We start from the raw sequence: 24495 nt of genomic DNA on the forward strand, positions 1-24495 counted from the left end.
AGACAGAGCAGCAGATATTGCAGTATACGTATATACATATATATATATATATATATACTCCTAGCCGATTTCGGCTACAGCGACTACTGCTTTTCATGGTAACTCCTTTGTTAGGTTTGGGAGCTTTGCTGGGCTGCTCTCAAGTGTGCCCTGATACAGCACATTGGCTACACGTTAGGACATCGTTGATCTAGTTATAGGCAATGCCTGTAGACGGTTTAGCCTTAAGAACTTCGCGCCTTATATCAAGGTCGGACCTTTTCAGCTCTTAAAAAATCAGCCACTTTCTATGATATAATGAACTGATAATACTGATGACTGCGAACAGCTGTGTACAGCCCATCGCCCATGTGATGGTCTCTATGTTTCGGTGAACTATTTATAACATATTACGCTCGTACACCCTCTCCTCGGCAGCTATTTAAGTCTCCTGTAATAGGGGACAAGTCTTTTGCCAATATCACACACATCCCCCTAGCATTATCCCAAAAAAAAACGAATAAGACTAATAATAACTAAAAAATTATAATTAAAAATAAATAATTTATAATTGATTTAGTTACTATTATTATTAAAATGAAAAAATATGAAAATAAATAAATGAATAATGATGCGTGAATGAATGAATGGAATGTGGGTTTTCTCACGATGTTTTCCTTCACCGCTGAGCACGTGATAATTATTTATGATCCAAACATGAATTCGAAAACAAATTCGACATTACCTATCTTAAATAAATAAAATACAGAAAATAGAGAAAATGTATCTTTATCCTGAGTAAAAAAAAAAACTTTTCTACAGTGAAAATGTCAGCGTCGGTAATATCCTCCTCGGCATCGGAAGTCCTGTCAGTTGACACTGATTCCGAGGCCTACGTAGACATCTACAGCGATCCTCGATCCCAATGGTTCCGGGATCGTATCCTGACCTTCATAGGCATGGATGACGTTGATCTCTTCTACAACATGATGGAAGAAGGAGACAACAAATTAAGATTCGCAAAGTTCATCACGGTGCCACTGAAGCCCAACGAACTATCGTTGCATAAGAGAACGTTCTTCGTCACGAAAATCATCGTCGACAAGCTCATACATGAGGATAAGGAGTTCACGGAGTGGAGTAAGTTGTAGTCTGTTATTTTTTAATTTAATAAACTGCGCTACTGAAGACAATGGAATTGTTGCTCAGTAGGAATATTATTTCCTAACGATGCGACGAGAGAGATAGAGACACAAAATTAAAAATATTGGAAGTAAGAAAAGGAAAAAAGAAATAAATTATTTATTATTATTCTTACTTAATATATATTTTTACTATTATTGGGTACTTATTTATTAATTTTATTTATTGTTAAAAGAGAAAACAGACTGACATAATTATTATGAAACTACAATTACTATTATTATCATACAAACTTCATGAATTCATAATTTATTTATCAGGAATCATACCCCCACCACCGCCTCCGCCACCACCCCCACCTAAAAAGAAAGGTAAAGGAAAGAAGGGGAAAGAAGCCGCAGAAGCTCCCCCGCCAGATCCGAAAGAAAAAGGAAAGAAAGGAAAAAAGGGCAAAGGTACAAGGGATATACTTTTTTGGCAGGATTTTTTTTATCTTCATTATGGGCTAATGTATTATTTTATTTTTGTTACAGCTGCCCTTGAACCTGTAGTAGAAGAAGGTAAATAGTTCTCATTAAAGAAATCGAAAGCTTTCGTTTTTTTTTGTTAAGCAATTTATTTTTTATGATTCACCTGTTAGTCTAACAGAAAGTTCGATAAGGTGACGGCGATAGATGTACCTCTGACTATCTCAATAGGGTAGTTTCCAACTAGTCTAATCAGTTACTTACCTACTTTTTCCTAAACGTCACAACAAGAAATTGCTATAGATAAATTTGCATGAAAAAGCAGAGCACTGAGTTTCTTTCAGGCTGTCCAAGGTTAGCTGGAAGAAATCCCAATTAGGGATAAGCTCGCCTACGCTTTATCTAACGATAAATTATATGTAAATTTTCTTTGTATTCTAAAGCAATAAAGAGTATACAAACAAACAAACAAAAAGCAACTTGTGACTTCATAGAAAAACTTGTTAAAATGTCGCACTATAATTCATAAATAACTTACTTACATAATACTTTAATAGAAAAAAGAAAAAATTTTATCACCTTTCGGTTTGTCTTTATTTAGTAATCAGAATTTCATAATTTATCTTCTACCCGATTGGGATAATGCTATGGGAGCTTATGTTATGTTTCATAGAATGAAATAAACGCTAATATACAGGCAAATACTTACAATCTTCATTGTAGTACCTCCAGAAGACATAGAGACTGTAGCGGCGGCGGTGACGGACGTGGGTGACGATGAAGGCAAGGAGAAGACATCTATTGACCTCCGTGGAAGCGACGAACAACCTCCCATTGTGGATGAAATGTACTCCTTTCCACCACGTAAGTGTTGCTAGTAGCTGCGCGGAATCTGTGCGGGGGTTGTTCTTTGAACACCACTGTCAAACCGATATGTAGCGTTTGGAATTCTTGACATAAATGAAATGATAAATATATTTGTTTATTATTTCAGCGCCAGAGGATCTTGATCCGGAAGTAGATGGGACTATTGAATACTACACTGTTATTGTAAGAATTTTATTACTATTATAGAGGTCTTGTTTTTAAGGCGTTTATAAACGTAACAGTTACATTTTTCCGAATTATGCTTTTTGTTACTGGTAGCCCAGGTGGAACAAGGCTTGTTCTCGCTATGAGGACACAGATTCAAATCCCAGCACGCATCGGAACAAATGATTTTTGAATTCATGTTTGGATCATAAATGGTTGTCCTTATCTCTGTATTTTGTGTCCATTGTGCTCAATAAAGTATTTTATTTATCTATCTATCTATCACATGATAACCATCACACATTGGAGCTTGTGCTTAACGGTGAATAAGACATCGTGAGAAAACCCACATTCCCCAGATTTGCGTTTCGGAGATACGTGACCTAAACTGTATTGCGTTAGATTCCCCTTAGCGAGTTGGAAGATCAGACAGGCTGTCGTTTCTATAAAAAACCGGACCTGTCAAATCTTGAGGCTCTTGAAAAAAAAACCGGATAACGCTAGGAAGATGAAAGTATCATGAGTAGGTAGTATCTTTAACTTGGTAACTTTTCGTCGTATAATTCATACATGAATGGTTCGACCTTCCCCAACAGAGATCAATCCCTCGCATAATTCAGTACCCGAAGTTGGTGCCAATATTTGGGGCGTGCACTCCTGAAATGATAAAGCGGGATCGTCGGTACCTGTACTTCGTGAGGCAGACGCAAGAGGAGATCCCGTTGTTCCCGCGGGAGGAGATGAAGGCTAGGATGGCAGAGTTTGTTCTCACTGGGTCGCTCACTGGCAAGCTGCTGATGTCACTGGGGATCCAGCTGAAGGAGGTCAGTTTTTCTTTAGAGTAATAGGGGAGTTTCCAACTAGTCGAATCAGTTACTTTTTACTATATATTACGTATTTTTTTTTGACGTGACTTATTGTAGATTTGCCGCGGATGGCATTAACTACTTGGCCGGACAAATGGGGAGGTACTATACGTCAAAACACGAAATTACTATGAAATTTGTATGAAAAAGCAACCTATGACGTCATAGAAAGACGTGACAAAATGTCACACTTATTATTACCATTTTTCTTCGTGAAAATTCATAAATAAGTTAAATAGAAAAAAATAAAACGTTTTTAGCCAACTTTGTTTTCAGAATTTAGTAATCAGAATTTCATAATTTATCTTGGAACTAGGAAACTACCCAATTATACGGTATGATAATATAGTGGTGTGGTACGGTACATGGTGTGGTGAGTTAATATGGTAGCATTTAATAACGCATACAGGGGGTTAAAATGGCCACATCGAAGCAATTCATCTAAGAAAGCAATATTGCAATTTGACATTTGCGCATATAAAAGTAAGTGTGCAATGCGAACAAATGTCAAAAATTGCTTTCTTATATGAATTGCTTCGATGTGGCCATTTTAACCCCCCAGATTTCTATTCGCTCGTATTTGACAGCTCAAACAGTATCATCAATCCACTTTAAGCTGCAGGAAAATGCAAGCAAGATTTTTGAGTTTTGATACGTTCAAAGACCAACCGCTTGGCTGAACGATTACCAGTAGGTAAATAGTATGCAAGATAACAAAATGTCCGTGATGAAGTCCGTGAATCCGTGATAGCTCACGCGGACGAAGGAGAACTCGTGATTTACATGGTTCAAATTTCGGCTCGGGCTCTAAACCACTGAATCTGACTTTATAAGTTTGGATAGTTTGAATTCATGTTTGGATCATGGATAATTGATATCACATGGTTTCCAGGATTTGTGCCTGGGTGATGACAATAGTATCGCCCCCTATTACAAGAGACTTAAAAATTGCTGCGAGAATTTCAATTGGATGTATATACTATACACGTCTGCCAACAAGTGTGCGCTATGTAACAGAATCTCAAGTGATTTTCTCATGTACTCGTCTTGCAGGCGTACATTCCACTGTTCAAAAGGCAGTTCCGCGAAATAGCAGCGATGTGCAGCGACGAGCCGCGGTACACATCCACGTCGATGATAGCCAGACAGATGTCCTACTCCGGCGGAGACCAGCAGCATCATTCCATGGACGAGACTGCCTCCCAGGTTAGTCTATAGCACCATCTGTGTTTGGAAAATTGTCTAGTAGCTAAAATCAAATCAAAAATTATTTATTCGGATAACATAAGATCCATAGAGTTAGTAACAAAAACTTACTACTTAAGTCAATTTACAAAATAAGGTGGAGGATATTCGCATTTAAATCCGCCAGGATTCTGTTGGAGCTGCCGCGCACTCGTTCCAACAGCGTTCGTTCAGTAGCGTAGGTATCTATCTTTTTAGACATTAGGATGTTTAATATCCTTTCTGTATCTAATGCTTGCCGCAGATCGGTTGGTGCCATAAACCAATGCTATTTGACGGCCGGGTTACCGCACCCTTCTGCAGACCTCATCCAACAGGGCTAACAAGCGCAACGTATTAAATTATCGATCGATTAAAGAAATTTTGTCGAAATCGATAAGTTCGTTTTTTTCCCTAATTTAATATGCGTGCCACGTGATTTTGTTCGTATTTTGACAGAACGACATGACTTATTTGCATTCACATATTAGCACCAATCGACGACACGACATAATTATATCGTCAGAATCGATAAAGGGATCGTAATAAGTAGCCGACCGTTGTAAGTAGGCTGGACTGTCCGTACATGACTCATTGCTCCATGAGTCACTTGCACAGGAGCAGTATATCAATGTCTTATATTTATTTCAATTTTATTGTGTGTGTGTATCTATGTAATACTAATATTAGTGAGTAAGAAATCATTGTTACTAACATCCTGGGTCCAAGTTACCCGTAATAAAAATTATTAAATTTAATTTAATTTTTAATAAAATTTTACCATGTTGCGCGCGTTAGGAAACACAAGAAAGCTTTAGGCAGAATTTCGGGTAAAAGTAATAAGAAATGGAAAAAAACCTCAAAGATTGGAAAAAACTATAATTCTTTTAGATACCTACTTATATCTTGATATTGAAACTGAAGATTATTTCAGGTAAATTATTTACGGCCGTCAGACTACCGCAGGATGTCTAACATTGCTAGAGGAGAAAACGCGGAAAGAAGGTAATGATTAATTTCCTTCTCTTTGATTCTAAAATCGATTTAATAAAGAGCTTTCTTGTAAAACATATTCTATCTACATTTTATTTATTTACAGAATCAAATGTATGCGAGCTGGCTCTCGAGTGTTCGAAATGGATGTAAAAAATGTGCTACGCGAGAAGGTAATAAATAGTCCAAATGAATACAAAAAGTTCATAGTCACTTAAGTCATTTCCTTTTTTAAAATAAGACAAACGCGAGACTTCATGGTCTGCACGGGTTGTCCTATTGCTCACGGCGCGATAAATACCGCGAGTTCGGACGAATAGACGCAGCGAATTTTATCTACGTAGATAAACTTAGAATGGTTTGTTGGTTGAAACCCGCCATAACTTCGCGCCGCGCGCTAGAGTAACCATAAGATCCTGCTGTTTCGAATAAAAAAATAATATTTTTCATTGAAGGCAAGTTCATTCATCGAGGATGCTCTAGAAGATGCTCCGCTAGCCAACGACCAGCAGAAGTCGACGGCGGATGAAGTCACCAACGACATCAGAAGCCTCGTAGGAATGGTTGATTGGTTCGTTTTATTGCTTTTGCCTAAATACACAAATTAATGTGACGAATGGAAAGGACCCTTTACATTTATTCGCGTCGAGACTTCGTAAGTTTCTATTGAAGCACTTAAAATACGTGTTTCAGTAGGAATCGCTATTTTTTTCAAGGTGCCTTTCGATGGCGCAAATATATTTTTACCACAAAACGATACGTCCTTCTATCTAGCCAACACTTTGGAAAAACGTGAAAATGCGCCACTGAAATTACGTTACAAAGGCATTGATCAAAAATTTATCTGTAAACGTTATTTACCAAAGCAATTCATCTAGAAAACTAATAAGTAATGCTATTTGGCATTACTCACTTGCTTTTATATGCGCAAATGTAAAATTGCAATATTTATTTTAACTGTATTTCTTGTAAGTGGCCTTTTTAACTCCCCAGGACTATTGAACATATCGAAGGTGACCTCCAGCTGCCGATGCCAGACATACCCTGGTTGGCGGAGCTCGGAGACAACGAGCCTGAGAATATGCCTCCGGAGATCATGCCGCAGCTGGAAGAGACTGTCATGATGTGGCAGGCGCACATTGATGGCACCATCACGGCTTGCTTGGGGAAGGTAAGACTGGGAAAAGTGTTCCTAATTATTTAGACAACATAAGCTCATTAGCTATTTAGGGATATTAGTCAGAGGTACATCCATAGCAAGATGAACTGAATACCCACGCCTCACCCAGCTTTCTGTTAGACCAACGTGATGGTGGTGAGCCGTATCACTGTTTATAATAGTCGAGCGAATTAATAACTCATTGGTGTAAGTCCGGTACCGGGATTCGAACTGGAGCTGCCCTTTTGAGACGCAAGCCACACAGGACCACAGTGACTACTAAGATGGTGAAAAGAAATCCAATATTTCCGCATTATATGTATGAAGTTCGCAATTATATTGTAGTGAAGCACCTGTTGTTCAACGGTGAGTAGCATAATCGGCCAGTACTCTACATATAATAAGCATATAAGGACCCTCTTTACCCCAATAATTAAAAGTCTATATACTATCTCTATTGTTTTTCAATGGAGCAAAATTTTTCAGACCCGTGAAGGCAAAGGTCCGTTGGCTGAGTACAAGTACTGGCGCGAGAGAGATGCGGAGCTATCTTTGTTGGTGGAGCAGCTAAAACAGCCGAGTGTGGTGCAGATCCTTAACTTACTGGCGAATGCTGAGTCCACTTATTTTGAGGTATGATTTCATTAACATCAACTTTTAAACTCCGAACCTTCTGATACAAATATAGATGGTAATGCGTATTATTTTGCTATTATATTTCACCCACTTTGAAATAGATATGAGGCGAGTACAGGATGATGACTGGATTATTTGTCAGTTTATAAATAAGCACATTAAAGTTCAATGAGTTAGCACTAATGCTAGGTTACATCACTAATATTTTTCCAGGGATTCCAACACTACAAAGAGATATTGATAGAGCAATATAACTTGGCTGGCGATAATTTGAAGTTCCTCTCAACTTTGACTCGTTTCTTTGTGGTAAGTTTACTCACAGTAAACATAAAATGTTTATTGTCATAATATTAAATAAACACATGTGACTGTAACTCCTTAGGTGATAGAAGACGACTCACCTCTTCAGCAAGTAATAGAAGTGCTCCCAGAATTAGTGGAGAGCATCTACATGGTATGGGTGTTGTCTAAGGGCTACCGCACGGATGAAACCATGGTGCCTTTACTGTCCCGGATATCATGGGCACTTTGCGATAAGCTTGAGAAGGTTCTCAATGTGCACAAGCTGTTTGAGTAAGTTTTGATTACCGACCGAATAACCGACTCTAAAATATGTGGATATTTTAGAGTCGGTTATTCGGTCGGTATCGGGCATGTCTTAAATGTCAACTTAGAGAATTCGGTCATCGTTCATGACTTGGTGCCTTGGTGCGTCCAGCGTTTTGGGCTAATAAGTGACCCAGTTTTCAAGTTTTCAAGCCACCTGTATTCTGTATTGCTTTTATTTAAGTAGACGTGTTTGATATAATTTCCATGTTTGTGAATAATTGGTTTTCTTGTAAGTACTCCTCCAAAAAATGAAATTCAACGACCTTTATTCACAGTAAACCAAACGAAGAAGTCTTGTCCCTTGCTCGTGCTGGTCAAAAGATCATGGAAATGTGGCACTCGCTGTATCGGCAGACGAGGAGACAGATAGAGATCAGCGGCAAGGGAGCCCGCTGGGAGTTCGACCAGCCCCTGCTCTTCACGCGGACTGATTATATCGGCAACGTTGCTAAGGACTTGGGAAATGTCGTCTGGGTAAGCTATTCTTTAACGGATCATCAGAATGGGCTTAACTCAGCAATGCCTTGGAGAAAAATCTTGTTTTCGAGTCCTTTATTTTCTTGATATTTTCGGCCTTGTCACCGCATCACGACGCGATCTGTTGTTTTGTGGACAGCGCTACCAGACTGACGGTAATAACTTCAATAAGAAACTATTTTTTTTTGGATAGATAGAAATATTTATTATTGAAGGACGCACAATAAAAAAAAAATAAAGAGTATTTTTAAAGTCTGGTAGTCGCCCTTTGTAGCACGGAATAGAAGAAAGAGGTGGTTTGTACTGTTTTATAATATTTAAATTTAAGTTTATGACATGATTATTCAGCGGTAACGAATAAAGCGCTAAATAATGAAAAATGTTTCTCTGTGGTAAGTTTACTTACAGAAACCATTTCTGATTTGGGCCGGTTCTAGTTCTCCAAAATTATATATAATATACTTACAGGGTCTTAGAGACATCGTAACGAAAAAATTGAGGGATGATTCAGACCGTGATTCTGAATTGGTGCCAAGAGGAATTTTCCGTCGCAAAAGTATGAAACTGAAAATAATGAATTCGTGAATTTTCTGACCGGAAATTCCACTTGATATCAACTCAGAATCATGGTCTGATTCATCCCCCTCAGTATTCGTTACGATGTCACTAACACCCTGTATATTTATTTTCCTTCAGGTGATGATAGACTTCGAACGCATATTTGGCATGGAACTCAAGTCCATTATAAGTGACCCGACACAAATTGACGATGTTCGCAAACGGGTCACCAATCTCGTCTATCCGATCCGAACTGTGGACTTCAGTGTCTTTGTTTACGGCAATAAGGAAAATTGGGACGTGCTTATGAATGATTTCTGGAACGAAGTACGCTATCTCGAAGAGGAAGCTAAGAATTATATTAATAATAGCTTTGGAAATTTGAGGTAAGTACAAGCACAAAGTCATCGTCTTAGGGTGAATTTCCAATGAAGTGGAGCGGAGCGGAGACGATCGGAGAAGTCGAAATTAACCGCGAGTGAGAGAGCGGTAGAGCGTCTTCTCTATCGCTTTATCGCTGTAAGTAATTGATCGATTCTTACGTCTCTACTCAGCTCCACTTTATTGAAACCCACCTTCACTAATTTTAGACTGCCAAAGCTAACAACGATTATGATTTCAGGTCTTCAGAGGAAGCTTTACTAGTGCTGCTCAAGTTTCTGGAGTTCGACTCTCGTCCAGCCATCCGCAAGGAGCTCTCAACCAAGTTCGACTTAATCATGAGGCAGTTCATCAAGGAGATCACTGCTATCGAAGACAAGTTTACTGTTAGTTGACATAATATAGGTTGTACATAGGTGCCTACTTTAGGGACACAGACCATAGGTCATATATTGACTCTTCTTAATACATAATATAAGGTATAACATTTGGAATCGGGACTCCGCCTGTAGATTTTGTGTCCTTGAAAGTGTTAATCTAGTTCGAATGAATGTCTCCTCGCTACATACAGAGAGACGATACTGTTCTGGGAATGAGGTTCGTAAGATTTACGGCAACTGTGGTTTCTAATTTCTAATAGTCATTATGGTTGTAGCGATTCCGCAAAAACCCTCCTTTGCTACGGAACCACCCGCCGGTAGCTGGCGCCATCTACTGGACGAGGATGCTCTTCAACAAAATGAAGCAACCCATCATGAGGTTCCAGAAGGTAAGTTCGGAAACTATTGCATAAAGAGCACGTGTTTAATTAATATTATATTTCTTTTTGCGTATTGCACCAATGGTCCGATGCAGGCAGACCAAGATGGAAATAGCGTGATTCGTGCTTCTTCGCGCAAGAAGCGCAGGAGTCGTGGAAAAATTGGAGACAGTCTTGACCCAGCAGTAGGACACAGCAGGCTAAATAACCACCCATTATTATTATTTTAAAGGTACCAGAATTGAACAACTGCGAACAGAAGAAAGAAGCGTTTCTACAGTACAAGGCGTTTTCTAAAACGATCAAAGAATATGAAGAACAAAAGTATTCGGAGTGGTTGGCTCATGCATCCAAATTCGTGGATAACATGATGAAGAAGAATATTCTTCACGTTGTATTCATGAAAGGACATGGTTAGTAGAAATGATGTAAATATTATAAAGGTTTATAGTGATTTTGTCAACAGAACGGATTTATGATTCGAATTTGTAGAGCAAATCACCAATAAGGGTTGTGACACTAATCTTAATAAAATAAGTAAGACTTTAGTATGTATTTTCACTTTAGTAGTAATTGTAATTAATTTTCTTACAAAGCTGACGAGGAACCTCAGGAGGAGGGTGAGTTTCAGTCAATTATTAATGTTTTTTTTTCTGGTCATATTTGAGTGAATTTGTGAAAATGTCTCTAATATACATAATCGTGTTTAATATTTAATGATTTTTCGAATGCAAATATAAAGGTATCATAGACCATTCGATTCGAGCGGCAAAAAAATATTCTAAAGAGCAATTCTTGTCACCTTATCGTAAAAAAATATTACCTATCACCGTTACATAACGAAAATTCAAAAATTCACCGTGTAAAATTGTAATGAAAAAGTCAAACTTCGCTTTAATTTCCTGATGATAATCATTAAAACAAGCACTTATTCAGAAGTTACTCTGGTACTGTGGTACAGCGGCTTGCTTCTCAAACGAGCGCCGGTTGGAACCCGGTACCGGACATGCGATGAATGTATCACTGACTGAATAACTAAGTATGTATTCAGCAATCACCTTTGATACCTTAAAAGTAAAAAAAAGTCACATTTGATGATAGCAATGTTATTTGTAACAGAGCCCCCGCCTGCGGCTCGTGGTGGCGGCATGCAGCTGACTGCTGCAGGGAAAGCTCATGTGGCCAAGAAGAAAGCTGCTTCTACGACGTCATTGCGACCAGCTGACATTGTCAACCGCGAGATCGCTGAGAAACGGAAGCGGGATAAAGCTCGTATGTTGGTTGTACTGTCTTTACTTGTAACAATGATAATACTTCCGGTAGTTAATGCCATCTTGTCGTGGATATCTTATTTCATGTAGGGACAAAGGATGATTGACCTCACTAATCATGGCTTTGATTGTTTCTACATGTACATTATACAGGGTAGAATTTGTTTTACCGGAGATTAGGACAGACTTTGAAATGTACAACAGAAAATCTTAGAGATTTTTGGCTATACAGCGATGAAACGGCAATCATAAGCCATAGGTTAACCGAAAAAAAAAAACGATAGAAAAATCTTGTCTTGTTCGTGTGATAGTGAGTAATCGAGTTTCTTGCAGTAATGCTGATGAGAATACCTGGACAGCACTACGAAAATGTGAGGTCTCCGAGCTCCGTGTCCTTACTCGCTAAAGAGGGACTGGTAAGTGTTACTTCAAAGCTTGATTGATATATACTGATGCAAAGCAAGGGCGTTCCCAGCCGGGATTATTTTGTAATTCGACTTAGTATCTAAGCGTTTATGTAGAACTTCGTTGCGCTCCGGCGTGTTTTAATACAAACTCCCAGTCTCTGACTCACCAAAGGGAGACCTTTAGTTGCTTTATTAATCTACTCGACTAAACTGGGCATAAAGAAAAAACAAAATGCGTTCAGTAGCTGTTGGTATCGAACAGTTTTCACTGACACAGTTGGCTCGACCATTAAATGACAGCGATACGGCTCTACACCTATCACGTTGGACTAAAATAAAGCCCGCTGAGGGGTACTTTGTTCATCTTGTGATGGATGAACCCCCTCCATTGGGACATAGTCGTGAGCTTATGTGATGTTATGTAATCAGTTGCTCATCATCCTGGTATTTTTTTAGACTGATGTCACCTGGCGAGACCTGACTGTGCACAAACTGATACAAGAGTATGAAATAATGTTCCAGACCAACTTCGACAAGGAAATATTTCAGGTCATGATGGAGGCTGAAGTATTGGAACAACTAGGTATTAAATACATTGATATTTCTCCAGGGGTAATTGTTAGAATCTATAGTTGTCATAGAACTTTGGAAAATTTTACCCCTGAAATTAATAATTAGATTAGAGAAGAACAGAGAGATAGTATATAGAGATATCTAACAACTGTCATTCTGGTCATATTATTTTAACGAAATATGAGACAGTCATCGTGACCATACCATGTACTAAAACAGCTCGAAATGTGCGTTTAGTTTTCATGAACCGTTTTCAAAAAGCAGGATAGTAAAATCTGTGAATAAACGGTTTTTTTTAGGTTTTGACATACCAGCAAATATTCGCGATGTTGCTATGCAAAAGGATCGGTTATACTACGAACTGGAAGCGCTAGAGGTGGTTATTGGCAAGTACAATGACAGTGCGTCGTCTCTAAGTCCGTCGGAGACGCATCTCATGAAGAAACATCTTTTGGATATGGAGAAACACATACTTCCTGGCCTAACACGTATCACCTGGACTGCACTTGGTATTCGAGATTATATCACTGACATTACTAAATGTAAGTACAATGTGTGAAGTAAAGTCGATACGAGTATCTTGGTGACTTTGAATCTGCATATATTGTGATCTGTGCTTATTGTGCTTTCTCTGTTTTTTTAAAACTTCACTAGCCTAGTAAAAGTTCTTCAATCGTGATCAGATCTTGAATTTAGGGGAATAAAATCATGGGTTGATGATTTGATGCCATTACAGCTTTTAAGTACAAACTTACTTACACATAATATGTACATACTTTCACGATTAGTATGTGATAAATTAAGATTCTTTTATTCTAGGCCACAATTCCCTCAACTCAGTCTACCAGCAGTTGAAGATGGTGGAACGGGAGATAAGTTTTATGGTCGACCAAATCGAGATCTTCGATCTGTTTCCCGTCATGAAACCTACGGACTACGAAGACCCTGATACTGGATTACCTGATGACACATGGCTGCATCCTTGCAAGGTGCGAGATTTTGGAAGATAGAATCTCAGAGCATGTTTTTAAAAATAGCAAACGGCTAGGAGCACAAGATTGCCGTTGCTGTATTATATCCACTTTTTGCTTATTTTGTTTTTTTTTTTTTAAACGATTTGAGAGTACAAATAGTTTTATATACACTCACGTCTGCTCTCATGCCTATTTCGATTAACCAGTTCGGTGTGGTGTTTGGTTGCTAAGCTCATTTCTTACGATATTTTTTCCGTCTTCAGACGTACTTCGTAGAGTTGGAGTATGAGCGACTACAGCGAGTAGCGATGCTGTCTCGTCTGTATGACCGCATCGGACCCATCCTCATGAAGCTGGAGTATTTGATTCTTGGAGTGAGCACCGGCCATTCGCCGGTCATGACAGCCTACTACACATTTTGGGAGAAGAAGATATTCAAATCGCTTATCATGTTAGTGGAGTAGACTTTTAATAATGTTTTGAATTTTTTTACAACAAGTGTACTGGTCTTACTACTAACTTATTTTCAGATTCACTTACGAAAACCTAGAAGAGTTCCAAGAGATGTTATCAGGGAAGAACCCCATATTTCAAGTAGATGCCGTTCTTGTTCCACCAGACATCACCATGCGTCCAACTGCCAATGAAGTTTGTAACATAGTCGGATACAACATCAAGCATTTTTTGAACAGGTGGATCATTTTAGCTCTCATAAACTTTGTTAAAGTCGATTGATATTCTTGACTTTTCTGAAAGCTAAAGTTACACATTCAAAAGAAAAAAGTTTAACATTCAAACTGCATTAATTACTGGGCTTATAAATGAGAAGGGTAACTACTATAATCTGGTCGATTCTTGTATTTATAAGTATACGCTCGAGTTTGGTTTGACAACGAATCCAAAGTTAGGCAGGCGCTGGCTATGCGCTGTTGTAGCAATTAGCTTAATGTGACGTTTTTTAAACCTTCAGTCAGGCAGTCAGTCATTTTACATGTGTAGTCTGTTTTATTATTATTTAACAATTCCGAAAAAAGTCCTAAAAGTTGGTTGGTATTTGCAGGTTGTCAGCCTTCCCCCGCTGGATGAAGGACACCTGTCTCTCGTGTCCACCACAGCGTATCGCTGAAGCGACCGGCAACGAGTTTTACGTGTTTTCCTTCTTCGAGGATATTCTGCGCGTTATTTCTATCAACGATATCACTATCCTCATTCAGGACACTATCTATCGCCTCACGCAAGACATACATACTTATGTGCAGAAGTAAGTCTAAGGGTGGTATTAATAAACTAATCTCAGCTTCGAGACTGCCCTCAAGATCAATGTCAATGTGATAGTTCTCATATAAAAACAGAGACTTGAGCATGATCTTGAGGGCAATCTCAGCTAAGATTCGTTTATTAATACCACCCTAAGAAGGCAACTGGGGGCTTAAATGCCAACCAATTTCAAATAGAAATGTTGTTTTTTGGATGAATTGCTTCAATGTGACGTTTTTATCTCCCGTGGTTCTGTATTTGTTGTGATCAATTTCTTCTTCCCCATTCCTTGTTAGAGTATGCTGTTTTATTTTGGACTTTTTTTTACTATTTAACACATTAAGATATTGTTACCTTTTATTAGATGGCACAAATACCAGCACATGTGGGCGTTCGACAAGCATTTATCCTGCGAGAAATACATACAGAAGAACGACCAGATCCACAAATACGATGAAAAGTTGTTCTTTTTTGAAGACATCATTGCTGATTTGGAGGAACACTACAAGTTCGTTGACCTCGGCGCCATTCGTGTCAACCTGCGGCATATCATCAAGCAAATACAGGTTGCATAACAATATTACTACATACATACATAAGATCTCGCCTGTTTTCTCTTGGAGTAGGCATAGACCACGGAATACCACTTACTACGATCTTGACACACAACCTTCGCCTTACTCACTCTCATCAAAGACTTCATACATGTTCGCTGGTTTAGAGTAGTTCTCTTGACCTGGCCTTCCTTTAAAATATCCTGGGTCTGAACGCGGTATGTACGCCTAGGCCTTCCTCAAGGTTTCCTTTCTTCCTTTTTAGGTTGCATAACTGTAAATTGTGCAAAGAGGATTTTTGTACTTTATTAACACTTAATACAACTTGTAATTTAACGCAGGAACATGCGTTGGAATGGAAAATGACACTTGGAAGGTGCATATGTACAAAAACAAGAATGAGTATGTACGACTTGAAGAACCAAATTGAGGTAAGTTACTTATAAACTTTGCTATTTGACGACTTTTGCAAGCATTGCCTTTGTCAACTATCACAGCTGTGTTTTAACCACTGTTTTTTCTGTAGTGTGATGGTTGTTAGATCAATGACTAACCCTATCAACCCTAGGGGTCATGGTTATTATTGAGCCACCATAGGCCTCTGATAGATATGACTCATGGCTTAGTCCAATACTAAATACATTACAGAATCTACGTGCGATAGTGAATATGAACATAAAAGGGTTGGAAGACTTCAAGTTGGTGATGGCAACGATAGCGCAGGTGCAGTCGATGACTATTACCGCGGAAGTCAAGTATCGCGGCATGCTGGAGATCTTTCTGATGTTAAGGCAGCATGGCATTGAGGTACGGTAGTCAAATTTTATCATGACAATATGCTATCGAAACCATTTCCCAGCATAGGATCGTAATGAAAATCCTTTGGTATTTATAGGTGTCTGATGAAGATATGGAGTTCGCCAAAAGCCTAGAAGCATCGTGGTCGGGACTGTTCCAAACTTGCATGTTCCGAGCAAAGACCCTGGAGGCGACCAAGGATAAGTTCTCAAAATTAAACGTAATAGAAATATCCAACTTCCTAAGAGAACTGGACGAGTTTATTGAAAAGTTCGACCTCGAAGGTCCTGCGACTGTCGGCGATGATATGGACAGAGGACTGCTGCTTATGGAGGTAATAACGTTGAATAGTTTACCAGTAGTATAAATAGATATAATAAGAAAGTAAAATATGAAGTATTTACCATAAAACCTGTCTCTTTCAAAAAGGAATATACTAAATACTTTGACGAGCTTGAAGCCAGGAAGAAGATGCTCCAAGCTGCCGAACAGCTATTTGACAATCCACTAGCTGACTTCTCAAATTTCAACCGTGCAAAGAGTGACTTCCAAGCAATGGAACAGATTTACAAGATATATAAAGCACAGAAATATGCCCGGGAGATATGGGCGCGGACGCTTTGGGTTAATCTAAACCCACAAGCGCTGGTCGATGGCATCGAAACGTTCTTTAAGGAGTACAGGTTGGTTTACTCTTTTGTGTAACTTAAATAGATTTATGGGTTTGATAGCCATCTTTCTCTTCTTCGTCGTGTTGTCATGTTATATCCTTTGGTACTTTGATTAAAATGGATCTACTCTATAAAATAAAATTAGAGCTTGTTCGTTGGTAAGCGCATTACTCAGCATGCTTGAAAGCAGAATTGAATTATAATTGCTCAAGTTAGGCTTTAGTGGAAAGAAACAGTGGAAAAATACAGGAAAGCTCGAGAAAATGTGAAACCCCTATGAAAAAAATACATGAGATTTTTCTACGAAATTAAAATTCGGTAAGTGTTGAAAATGATTAAATCTTTCACCATTCCAGGAAGCTTCCAAAGGCCATCCGCACAACGCCGACTGGATTGATGCTGGACTTGAAGTTAAAGCAGTTCAAGAATGTGGTGCCGCTCATGGTGTCGCTCAAGAACGAGGCGATGCGCGAGCGTCACTGGAAGGAACTCATGAAAAAAACCGGTTCGATATTATACCTTTTGCGTTACTGCGTTGTGCATAGGCTAACTGTCAAAGCAGTAAAATTTTCCTTGTATGCCTCTTTCTTTATCTTTCTTTTTTCTTTATTTATATTTTCCTGCTGTCATACGCACAACGTGAGATAAGTACAACAAAACAATTTAAACGTATGACAAAAAGTAAGCTTATCTGTAAAAGACATCTTTTTCAGCTAACTTTCCTTTCGGAAAATTTAATTTAAAGTATAAAAAAATATAATAATATAAAAATGAAATGACTATTTAACGACTATTTTTCCATATCTAGGTCAAACGTTCGACATGTCTCCTGATCGCTTCACGTTGGATAACATGTTTTCAATGGAGTTGCACAAATATCAAGAAGTTGCTGAACAAATAGTGAACCATGCTATCAAAGTAAGAGAAAATGCTAAACTTTTACATTAACTGCCTTAACCTATTTACTAGAATTAGGAAGTTTACATTTACTAAGTTATGCTGGAAATAGAATACGAAGATTTCAGGGAACTGAGGTTTGAAAACATATCTACATTAAGTACAAGATACTTTACTCCTATGAGTATATCGGTAAACAAGGTCTCTTATGTTCTGCGCAATCAAGAATATTTACAGTATTTGTACAGGAATTTAAATCTTTGGACGATAAGTAACTGGTTATTACCAGAGCAAATCGTTCATAGTGTACTTGTGTTGAATAGGAATTGGCAATAGAGCGCGGAGTGAAGGAAGTCCAGGAGTCATGGGCGGCGATTCAGTTCACGGTGGCACGACACTTCAACCGCGGAGAAGACCGAGGGTACACCCTCAATCCTTGCGACGAGATATCGGTCAAACTGGACGACGACGCCATGTCGCTTCAGAGCATGGCCGCTTCGCAGTTAGTATATTATTCAATTTGTATCAATTTTGCGATATTATGAACAACCTTTTCAATCTTCCTTTGTATTTCTCCTATATATTGTATAACATGAATAGCCTATATACTTGGAATAACATGAATAGCCTCTTCCTCTTTCTTTTTTCTTCTTTTAGTTTCTTCTTCAGAATTAGTCCATTATTTTGACAATCGAGTTTTCTCTGCCTGTTATTTCTTTTTGCGGGGAATTCATAATCTTTGTGTATACTTACACATAAAACTGCAACAGCAAATTTAGTAAAAGATGTATTTGATTAGTATGATTGTACGATCGTAAGGTTATTTAAATTTATATAATACCTAGAATTCTTTAATTATTGTGTCTGGAAATAGTCTATAAGATAATATAACATTTTATTTCCACGACCAGATTCATCGGACCCTTCCTCTCCGTTGTGCACACTTGGGAGAGACGGTTGTCGCTGATATCAGAGGTCATCGACGAATGGTTCGCAACTCAACGCAAGTGGCTCTACCTGGAGGGTATCTTTGTAGGCGGCGATATTCGAACCCAATTGCCCGAAGAAGCTCAGAAGTTCGATGACATTGACAGGTCTTTTAGAAAGGTAAATAACGATATAAAATCTGTACTTAAAAATTACAAGTTAATCAGAAAAACGGAGTTGTGTGCTAAGTAAGCTCGTCCATCTTTGAAGCTGTGTGTTCACTGGAGCGTCAGGAGTTCTTGCTAAATGTTTTCTACTTCCTCTCCAATACACGCGTTTTTATCAGATCATGCTGGACACCGCTAAACGTCTCAACGTGGTCGACTGTTGTACAATGCCAGGCAGGTTGGAAGAGTTCATCAATTTAGGATTGGGCTTACAAAAGTAAGTTGAATCTTTTACTAACGAGTACTCAACTAAAACACCCCGCACAAGATTATCAAAGTTAAGACAAACAAAGATACTCACTTTACAGAAACAAGTACCTATTAAGATGTGATAGATCAGTGTTTTATTTTGTCTAAGCAGTCCTTACATGGAAACCGGAACTGTCAAATCTACAGGTTAGGTAAGCGGACCGCGTGAAGATCAAGATAACGCAAGGGAGATGATGATGAGTCCATACATAGAAAGGAAAGGAATATTTGTAGGATATTACGATGATGCCAAGATGTAATAAATAAAATAATGTTTTCAGGTGTCAAAAGTCGTTGAACGATTACTTAGACTCGAAGAGGCGTATCTTCCCACGGTTCTTTTTCATTTCCACCGATGAATTGCTGTCCATACTCGGCAGCAGTGAATGTAGCTGCGTGCAGGAGCATATGATCAAGGTATAGTTGATTAGCTTATTTCAGATTATGATAAATAGTATATTATACATTTAGGTACTGGTGTAAATGAGGACATCGTACCATCATTTTGAACTCCTTGGAAAACGGGAGAGTTTTAAATCGTAAGGTCTTTATTTCTCTTATTATTTTGCAGATGTTCGACAATATCAGAGCCTTGGAACTGTACGTAGACCACACCAACCGCCCAGTCGCCTCCAAAATGATCTCCGCTGAAGGCGAGGTGAGTTTAAGATTTGAAATGAATATTGAGTATTTTAATGTGGGTAGATAAAAATAGGAATAATTTGACATGCCTATAATGTTTTCGTCGCGTGCACAGGCAGCGCACAGGTTACACCACCATACGTCAGTTGTACCCATGTGACTCCATTTTATCCAGTTTTTAATTAAATTTAAGTATACACAACATAATCGGATGCATAAAATAAAACGGGGACATATCGAATAAAACTGACTTCTTAACCAGTGAAGAATTAAAGAATCGATTCTCACATGACACCGCCCACAGACGGGGCAGGCGGATGAGGTCAAGCTGGTTTAGTAGCGATGCAGCACGCATAATCACCTATTGAATAAGTGAATTGTAATTTTCCCATCAGATTATGGAGTTCCGTTACGTAGTGTACACGGAAGGACGGGTGGAAGATTGGATGAACTTGGTACTTAACGAAATGCGATCGACTAATAAATTCATCACTAAAAAGGCAATATTTTACTATGGGAAGAACTGGAAAGTTCCAAGGTACCTGTTTACTTAGTTGAAATTATTCATTTATACTTACTATGGATGTGGAAAGATATGTGATTACTGCACTCTTCTCTGATCACCGCCCTGCTGGTTTCCGTGGAAGCGGGTAATTAAACTTACAGTACAGAATAATGTCTACTACGTGCAGAACGGACGAAGGAAACTACGCTCAGCACCAATTGTCCCCTGCTGGATCTCACTATAGTGTAAAAGAAAGAGTAAGGGAGCGCGTGCAAACTGTTTGTCCTGCTCGCATTTACGCATAAGGTGGCATACTGTAAAAACGAGATTTTTGTATGGACTGTCCGGGGTGTTCTTAGGGCAAACAGTTGCTGCCGTTGACAAGTAAAATGAGCAGGTCAGGCCATATCAAAGCAATTCATTTAAAAAGCAAGTGTCCAATGTCTTTTACAAGTGGCAATATTGCTTGTTTAGCTGAATTACTTTATTCTGGCCTTTTAATCCCGCCAGGAAAGGGAACAGGAACAGCGGCTGAATATAAATGTAGCTTAAATACCTACAGTCAAAACATCGTGTTCTAGAACGGATTGGATAATGGAGTATCAAGGCATGATATGCCTAGCAGCGAATGGTGTGTGGTGGACGGCTGAAACCGAGGAGACCTTCCGACGCATTAAGTTTGGGAACAAGCGAGCAATGAAGGAGCATCTGATGCAGCAGAACGAACAGCTCGACGGACTTGTCGTCAAAGTGCGGCTGGGTAACTATATTTCTATACCTACCCGAAGGACATAATACATATTTGACTTTTATAATTAATTTTCTTTTTATTATATGTGACAACGAGGGACTTTTCAGGCTACGTTCCCTAAAAAAATATAGATGGCGCTGTTCAGATTGAACGTGATAATCACCTATTTCCTCATTTCAACATTATTCAAAAATGTAATGTAATGGCAGAGGCATACATAAAAATATGTGTTGCTTGATATTTGGATCAGATATGTTTAAAATAAGTCGCTACCTATATTGCTTCTCTTTATTTTGATCAGAATAATAAAATAACAATGGAAGATGTGTTGGTCTGGGTGTAATAACAAGGGTCATCACGTATAGCCAAAAACAAAGATAAAAGATGCATAATGTCTGTTATCCATGAAATGAGAAGGTTAAAAGAAGATAACACTGAACAGCGCCATCTGTATTTGTTTTAGGGAATGTAGTCTGGCAAGTCTCTGATTCCACATCAACATGTCAAGTCTTATAACCTCTTTTACCACATCCAGATCTAAGTTCCAACGACCGCCTTAAGTTCCGCACGATCACGACTATCGATGTACACGCGCGTGATATAATAGAAGGGTTCGTGAGGGACAACGTAACTGATGCGCAGGAGTTCGAATGGGAGAGCCAATTAAGGATGTACTGGCTGAAGCAGTATGATGGGCTGTGGGTCAAGCAGTGTACTGGTGAGAGATGATAGTAGTAATTGCGTAAATATAAGTAGAACCAATCAATCAATCAATAATAATTTATTGCACAACGACAAAGACAAAAACAAAGGACATAAACATACGAATAAAAACATAAGCACAATAGGCGGCCTTATTGCTAAACAGCAATTGCTGCCAGGCAACCTTATAAGTAGAAATACAAGCTCATTGTCATCTGCATAATAAAAACAGCTCATATACGTCCCACTGCTGGGCACAGGTCCCCCCAATCAACTGAAGGGAGTCTGGAACATACTCCACCACGCTGCTTCAGTGCGGTTTGGTGGGGGTATGTGGGCCCGGGACCAATGGCTTGACGTGCCTTCCGAAGCGTGTATATGTGTATGTTCATCTTACTTTTTCGACAGCCTGCAATTTCCTGGCGAAACAAAGGGATTTTCGATAGTGTCCCCATCGGGAATCGAATAATTGTCGTCATCGGGAATAATTGTTGCTTGACATTTGGATCAGATATGGTATAGAATTATGTTTCTACCTACCTATATTGCTTCTCTTTATTACGATCAGAATCGGTGGAAGTTGTGTTGTGAGTGTTAAGGCAACTCTGTACGGTGCCGTTCAATTTTTTTTTTGGGTAACGTCGCTTGGTAAGTCCCGTATTGCATGAGACTGTATTTCCATTTGGTACTTGCGTCGTCATCGGTGCTACATTAGAGTGTTCATATTTTTACCTTCGTCTTCCCATTAAAGGTATGTTCGAATACGGTTACGAGTACATGGGTTTGAATGGTCGGCTGGTGATCACTCCGCTGACTGATCGCATTTATCTGACCATAACACAAGCATTGACCATGCAACTGGGAGGTGCGCCGGCGGGTAAGTTATATTAAGTTAAATAAATTCGCAGAATTTCTTTGAGAATATTTACTTACAGTAGGTTTTTAGTTTGGCAGAAGGAAGTTCAGAAGAATACTCTAAGAAGCTACTAACAAAGTATGAAAACCAACGTTGCTTTAAAAATTTGAAACCACAGATTTTTATATAGTTTGTCATTTTTAAAACTGGCTGGCTGTCTTTTTCTTGCGCCTATGGTATGAAAAGGACGGTACTATTATAGAGCAGAGCTAAATAAAAAATATGTTCGTGCCTGACAGAATCGGTACCATAATCTAAGCTAAGTTATATTATAATAGCGATTATCTTTATAGGCCCTGCAGGCACCGGTAAGACCGAAACTACCAAAGATCTAGCCAAAGCTTTGGGTCTACTGTGTGTGGTGACCAACTGCGGCGAAGGTATGGACTTCCGAGCAGTGGGTCAGATACTTGCTGGTCTGTGTCAATGCGGTGCTTGGGGGTGTTTCGACGAGTTCAACCGCATCGATATTTCAGTGCTCTCTGTCATATCTTCGCAATTGCAGTGTATTAGAAGCGCTTTGCTGATGAAGCTCAAGCGGTTTACGGTGAGTTACATACTTATTTTTCAAAACTAAAATCTGACTACGCAAAAATTGCGCTCTAAAAAGTATAAAACAGGAAAATATTTCTCTAAAATTCTTCCGAATATCGATTGCCGTGGTAAGCAAATTCTTAGTACAGATTGGCATACTACCACGGGTTTGGAATTTCTGATAAGTTGTTTAGAAGTTAGGAGGGAACACACGTACAAAGCGGTCAAACACATCACCCTCCATTTTGCTTCATTTGCGGCCGCAGTCGGGTAGTTAGATATAAGACTATCCCTCATCTAAATGTACAATCAGTACTTCCTGTATCTGGTCCCTTTGAAGAAATTGCCTGCTGAAATTGTGTTGTTGCCTTCTTGTGTGTGTTTTGAAAATGTTTAGTGTATGTGTGTGCAATAAAGAATAATATTTGATTTGATAAGTGTAACCTTCTTCTGTCTGATATGCTTCTTATAGTTTATCTGGAAGGGCGTTTCCTTAATTTCATTTATAGTTTTGGACTTTGTAATGGCTGGGAATGAATACCCTATCTTTGTTTGCCTGGAAAATCACTTACTCGTACCGCATAAATGCTGTTCGATGCAGAAAGTCATGTTCTTAAGACGCGAATTAAGATATATTTTGTTTAATGTATATTTATATACATGTATCTTTCGGATTATTGAAATGTGATTGTAATTCCAGTTTGAGGGTCAAGAAATAGCTATGGACAGTAAAGTGGGTATCTTCATCACGATGAACCCTGGGTACGCTGGGCGTACGGAGTTACCCGAATCTGTGAAGGCACTGTTTCGACCTGTCGTTTGCATTCTGCCAGATCTTGAGATGATCTGTCAGATCTCACTCTTCTCTGATGGTTTCCTTACAGCCAAGGTATGGTTGGACAAAATCATATTTTATTTGTAGTTCTTCAAATATTAAACTATTTTATAGTCACTGTGGTTCAGCAGTACAACGGCTTGCTTCGTACATGTACCTCTGACTATCCCAACTGGTATAGAGGTATAGTCGTGAGCTTATACCTCGTTATGTAAACTATTTACAATTAAAATTATATCTGTCACTGAAATTAAACATTGTTGTCTCCGTGGTCCAGTGGTTGAGCGTTGTGCTCACGATCCGGAGGTCAGCAGGGGGTTCGAATCGCAAATTACTTTGTGGTCCCTAATTTGGTTAGGACATTGCAGGCTAATCACCTGATTGTCAAAGTAAGATGATCCGTGTAAGGCGCGTTAAGCCGTTGGTCCCGATTACTACTTACTGATGTAAGTAAGTAGTCGTTACATGAGCCATGTCAGGGACCATTGGCGGCCGGCGCCGGCAATAGTAACCCTGACACC

At 38.9% G+C, this 24495-nt stretch overlaps 1 protein-coding gene across 1 annotated transcript in view; it reads left to right on the plus strand.

Moving 5' to 3' along the window:
- Positions 1-806: 806 nt before the first annotated feature.
- The window catches only part of LOC126374632 (dynein axonemal heavy chain 10), a 60306-nt gene continuing 36617 nt past the window's right edge, over positions 807-24495 (plus strand). Inside the window, exons 1-43 of the mRNA XM_050021322.1 lie at positions 807-1119; positions 1443-1577; positions 1656-1682; positions 2313-2453; positions 2584-2639; positions 3218-3445; positions 4541-4693; positions 6160-6275; positions 6698-6875; positions 7350-7496; positions 7713-7805; positions 7882-8072; positions 8384-8582; positions 9282-9529; positions 9766-9910; positions 10180-10293; positions 10517-10697; positions 11404-11556; positions 11889-11971; positions 12419-12545; positions 12835-13077; positions 13355-13524; positions 13773-13960; positions 14040-14201; positions 14570-14770; positions 15131-15332; positions 15662-15755; positions 16003-16127; positions 16216-16452; positions 16548-16801; positions 17146-17294; positions 17598-17707; positions 18010-18188; positions 18598-18793; positions 18960-19057; positions 19371-19506; positions 19661-19747; positions 20127-20269; positions 20818-20996; positions 21523-21705; positions 22441-22566; positions 22899-23152; positions 23840-24028. Coding sequence (XP_049877279.1) covers positions 807-1119; positions 1443-1577; positions 1656-1682; positions 2313-2453; positions 2584-2639; positions 3218-3445; positions 4541-4693; positions 6160-6275; positions 6698-6875; positions 7350-7496; positions 7713-7805; positions 7882-8072; positions 8384-8582; positions 9282-9529; positions 9766-9910; positions 10180-10293; positions 10517-10697; positions 11404-11556; positions 11889-11971; positions 12419-12545; positions 12835-13077; positions 13355-13524; positions 13773-13960; positions 14040-14201; positions 14570-14770; positions 15131-15332; positions 15662-15755; positions 16003-16127; positions 16216-16452; positions 16548-16801; positions 17146-17294; positions 17598-17707; positions 18010-18188; positions 18598-18793; positions 18960-19057; positions 19371-19506; positions 19661-19747; positions 20127-20269; positions 20818-20996; positions 21523-21705; positions 22441-22566; positions 22899-23152; positions 23840-24028 — 6933 coding nt within the window. The remainder of the gene's footprint in view (positions 1120-1442; positions 1578-1655; positions 1683-2312; positions 2454-2583; positions 2640-3217; positions 3446-4540; positions 4694-6159; positions 6276-6697; positions 6876-7349; positions 7497-7712; positions 7806-7881; positions 8073-8383; positions 8583-9281; positions 9530-9765; positions 9911-10179; positions 10294-10516; positions 10698-11403; positions 11557-11888; positions 11972-12418; positions 12546-12834; positions 13078-13354; positions 13525-13772; positions 13961-14039; positions 14202-14569; positions 14771-15130; positions 15333-15661; positions 15756-16002; positions 16128-16215; positions 16453-16547; positions 16802-17145; positions 17295-17597; positions 17708-18009; positions 18189-18597; positions 18794-18959; positions 19058-19370; positions 19507-19660; positions 19748-20126; positions 20270-20817; positions 20997-21522; positions 21706-22440; positions 22567-22898; positions 23153-23839; positions 24029-24495) is intronic.

This window comes from Pectinophora gossypiella, chromosome 17 (genome assembly GCF_024362695.1).
Source record: "Pectinophora gossypiella chromosome 17, ilPecGoss1.1, whole genome shotgun sequence".
In the NCBI taxonomy this organism is placed as follows: Eukaryota; Metazoa; Arthropoda; class Insecta; order Lepidoptera; family Gelechiidae; genus Pectinophora; species Pectinophora gossypiella.